Raw genomic sequence first — 4,234 nt, 5'->3', positions numbered from 1 at the left:
TTAATGCTGAGGATGACTCTAATCTAGAAGCCATGGATGCAGCACTGCGATTGAGAAAAACCCTTATTTGCTATGACCCTTCCCTCAAAGGGGACAAGTGGACCCAAATATAAGCATAACAGAGCCACTGGATCCCCAGATTTTCCTTTCATTTTTCACCCATCTGTATTTTAAGTCAGGATATGATGTCTAATATTGGTATAACCGTAACGACTTTGACTTTAACTAATCACTTTTCTTGCATAGTCGACACATCAGAGTGTATATGTCAGTGGATGGTCTTCATAGCAATAGTTGACAACTCCCTCAAAAGTCACATCTTCATCCTTTTCTCCATCCTCCAAACAGTGGCTATGCACATGTATTTCAGTGTCTCCACTGTTTCTCTGTTGTCTCATTATAAGCCTCTTGTTGTTGCTGTTTCTCACTGATGCCTCAAGAGCTTTTTGTTTGCGGTAAAAATGTGAAAACTTGTTGAAAATGATGGTGATGGGTAGTGCCACAACTAATGTGCCGCTCAGGATGCAGCCAGATGCTGCTAGCTTTCCAGCCACTGTCACTGGAACCACATCTCCATATCCCACTGTTGTCATACTAACTGTCCCCCACCACCAGCAAGCTGGGATTGTGTCCAAACCAACATCTTCCTCATATTCTGCAGTGTAAGCCATTCCAGAAAACACTGATACACCCACTGCCAGGTACAGTAATAAGATTCCAACCTCTCTGTAGCTGTGCTACACAAAGAAACAAAGACATTATATTTTTTACATGTAAAATCTAGGTAGAAAAAGCTTTAAAGCACTTATATATTGAGTTGTCAAAACTGAGTATTCTGAATGTTCAAAATTAATTTCAATTTTTTTAAATGGAGTGGAATTGAAATCTTTAAGACAAGGTGGGGGGGGGGAATATGTTATTTCTGGATGTTTAGGGACTGGAATCATGGATTAATTTAGTTAAATAAGACATAATCAAAACATTTACAGTTAGTACTATTCAATATACCAGTGGTTTTCAATCCTGATCCTGGGGACCCACAGCACTGCGCATTTTTCACGTCTCCCTTTATGTAACACACCTGATTCAGAATTTCAGCTCATTAAGAGAGTTCCATTAACATAAAACAGATGCTACATTCCAATTCGCCTACATATACTTTGCACTAAAAGTATTTACTCTTTTTGTGAGGAAAAAGTACATACCATGTAGCAGAAGAGTAGACAAGTTATGAGACACACTGCCATGTAAGAAAATTGACATTATGTGCCGTTTTGTCACATAATGTCACAAGCATCATGTCACCATAAACTGGCTTGTCTCATTTAATGTCTAAAATACAATTCTTCTTTCTAAGTTCAAAATGTTGTTGCAGGTGAAATTTAATATGAATAATAAGTACTGTCCCTTAATGGAAAAGGTGTGACTGCAGTCTTAGCGGAAGAGAGGGGGTACACAGAAGGATGGTAAATGCCTCAGGGGCTACGCGACTCTAAGAAGTTTGGGAACCACAGCAGTCGACCATCCGGGGACTTTTAGCATACTCTTTTCAACACATACTATGCTTTGGGACACACTTATTGTAATCTCGCATACTATTTAGGATGCACATTGACACAGGGACAGATACTATTTATGGTGGATTGTATGCAAACAGGGAACCATGGTGAGTTTTTCAGATAAGAGACACATACAAAATGTAGAGTGGCATGAATCTCCCTCCAGGTCCAGGATTAAACACCACTACAACAGAGGTCTTCAACTAAACTCCCGGGGACTCACTGTCCTGCAAAGTTTATTTCCAACCTGCTTCTGCACACCTAACTGTATATTTTCAAGCGATCCTGAAGAGCTTCATTAGCTGCTTCTGGTGTGTTTGATTATAGTTAGAGCTAAACCCTAAAGGGCAGTGGGTCCCCAGAAGCAGGGTTGAAGACCTCTGCACTACAATATGCAGATTGTAAATACACTTGCACAATGGCAGTGTAATCTCACCCGCAGAGTAGCACCGAGTGACCTTAACCCTGTTGAATGCCTAGCCAACTTTAGCACCCTGAAGATTCTCATCAGCCGCAACACCTGGACCAGTTTTCCCAAGTTGCCCAGCTCTGACTCACTCCCAATGACCAGATCAAAAAAGATTGTGATGTATATTGGCATCACTGAGATGATATCAATCACGTTTAGTGGTAGCAAGAAGAATTTGCGATGGTTTGGAGCAAGAAGCATGCGAGTTACTACCTCAAAGGTAAACCAGCAGATGCAGAACACTTCTAATACATGCATAGTTGGGTCTTCAGTTGGATTACCACTTTCATCAAATTTTTGGTATTCTGGAATGCTACTGATACACGTGGTGGCAATTGATATTAACACCACACAAATGGAAAGCAAGCTGAAAACTTTGCTAGGGATTGAATAACCTGGATTTTCCAATGTTAGCCACAGACACTTCCTAATGTTTCCAAAACGTATTTCATGGAAGTGCTCAATATCTTTGTTCAGATCAGAAATCTCATCAACTGATGTATCCACACTGCTAACATCACTCTCTTCATCCCAGGATGTATGATGTCTCTTCAGTTTACGATCAAGGTAACGGTAACTACAGCAGCTGTCCAGAAAAAAATCACTGATTCCCCAGTACTCTATTTCCTGAGAGAAGGAGAAAATGCACAGCTCATCCATAATATGCAGCTTGCCAGTCTGATAGAAGTGCAGGACATAAGGGAAGAGACCAGGGTTACGGTCAAAGTAAAACTCTTTCTGTTGAACATCAAAATCATCACAGAGCTGTAGAATGTCATCCTCTGAGTCACAAGACAAGAGTTGGCCAAGACGTGTGTCCGGAAACTTCTTCAGAATGCTTGAGCATAGAGTGTGCCTCAACCCACCTACATTGATGTGTAAAAGGTGGTCCTTAGGATCCAAAATCCACCAAGGATGTCTTTCCTTCACCATGGTCTACCTTCACGCTGTAATGGAAAAAAGGAAATTTGTGTTAGTATGGGTGGAAAAAATAACAGGTTAATTTCAGTGATTCGTTTTACATGTTAAAAATAATTCGTGTAATTAAAGGGGGGGGTGAAACACTCAGTTTCAGTCAATCTCATGTTAATCTTGAGTACCTATAGAGTAGTATTGCATCCTTCATATCTCCAAAAAGTCTTTAGTTTTATTATATTTATAAAAGAAAGATAGGCTGTACCGAGTCTTTCCGGAAAAAAACGAGCGGCTGGAGGCGTGCCGTGTGGGCGGAGCTAAAGAATCACGAGCGTTGTTCACTGTTTACTTGCTGTGCTGACGCGCCGATAGCTAACAACACACAGACATTTGAAGCAGTTTTACTCACCGCCTGCGGTTCCAACGCACGACCGTGAACCTTTATCGTTCTGACTGCTCCATTCTTAAGCATTAGACGATCTGCAAATCCGGCGTCGAACTGGGCCTTGTTTATAAAACAATCATCGTCGAAATGCAGGGAACAGGGAACTCCGTTGATGCTCTGGAAAAACAAACTCCATCCACTGGTCCCTTAAAGGAGAACTCCGGTCAATTTTAACATTGAGCTCATTTTTTTGTAAATTTGGAGTGCTGTCAGTACAGAGAACGACGACAAAAATCGGTGTTGCCTACACCGTGTTATCCTCTTTTTAAAATTTGCACCCTGTTGACTTCAATGGGGCAAGTTTTAAACCTGCTTTTAGCCTCTTAACATCCTTGATGTGTCATTACAAGTGCACAGCTAATGTGAGTGATTCCTTCAGAGTGATCACGGGTGAATCTGACTGCAGTCGATGTGAAAGATATGAATAAAAATTATGTTATTTCAGCCAGCGCACATACCTGTATTTTCTTCCTGTTTTCGGTCGAAGTCTATAGTAATCGATTGTCGAGTTCACACGCGTGATCATAGGTAACTAAACCTATGTGTGTGAACTCGACAATAGATTGCTATGGACTTCGACCGAAAACAGGATGTAAATACAGGTATGTGCGCTGGCTGAAATAACATAATTTTTATCCATATCTTTCACATCTACTGCAGTCAGATTCACCCGTGATCACTCTGAAGGAATCACTCACATTGGCTGTGCACTTGTAATGACACACCAAGGATGTTGAGGCTAAAAGCAGGTTTAAAACTTGCCCCATTGAAGTCAACAGGGTGTAAATTTTAAAAATAGGATAACACGGTGTAGGCAACACCGATTTTTGTCGTTGTTCTCTGTAC

General features: G+C 41.0%; 1 protein-coding gene across 1 annotated transcript; it reads right to left on the bottom strand.

Moving 5' to 3' along the window:
* Positions 1–254: 254 nt before the first annotated feature.
* LOC308699619 (delayed-rectifier potassium channel regulatory subunit KCNS2) lies at positions 255–2,961 on the bottom strand (the record flags this gene model as incomplete). Its single annotated transcript, XM_081380515.1, has 2 exons — positions 255–737; positions 1,996–2,961. The coding sequence occupies 2 exons, from the start codon at positions 2,959–2,961 to the stop codon at positions 255–257; spliced, it is 1,449 nt and encodes a 482-aa protein (XP_081236641.1).
* Positions 2,962–4,234: the final 1,273 nt, after the last annotated feature.

The sequence above is a fragment of the Scardinius erythrophthalmus genome (assembly GCF_964197995.2).
Source record: "Scardinius erythrophthalmus genome assembly, chromosome: 12".
NCBI lineage: Eukaryota > Metazoa > Chordata > Actinopteri > Cypriniformes > Leuciscidae > Scardinius > Scardinius erythrophthalmus.
Note: the sequence above shows the minus strand (reverse complement) of the source record. Positions and strands in the feature narration are given on the sequence as shown.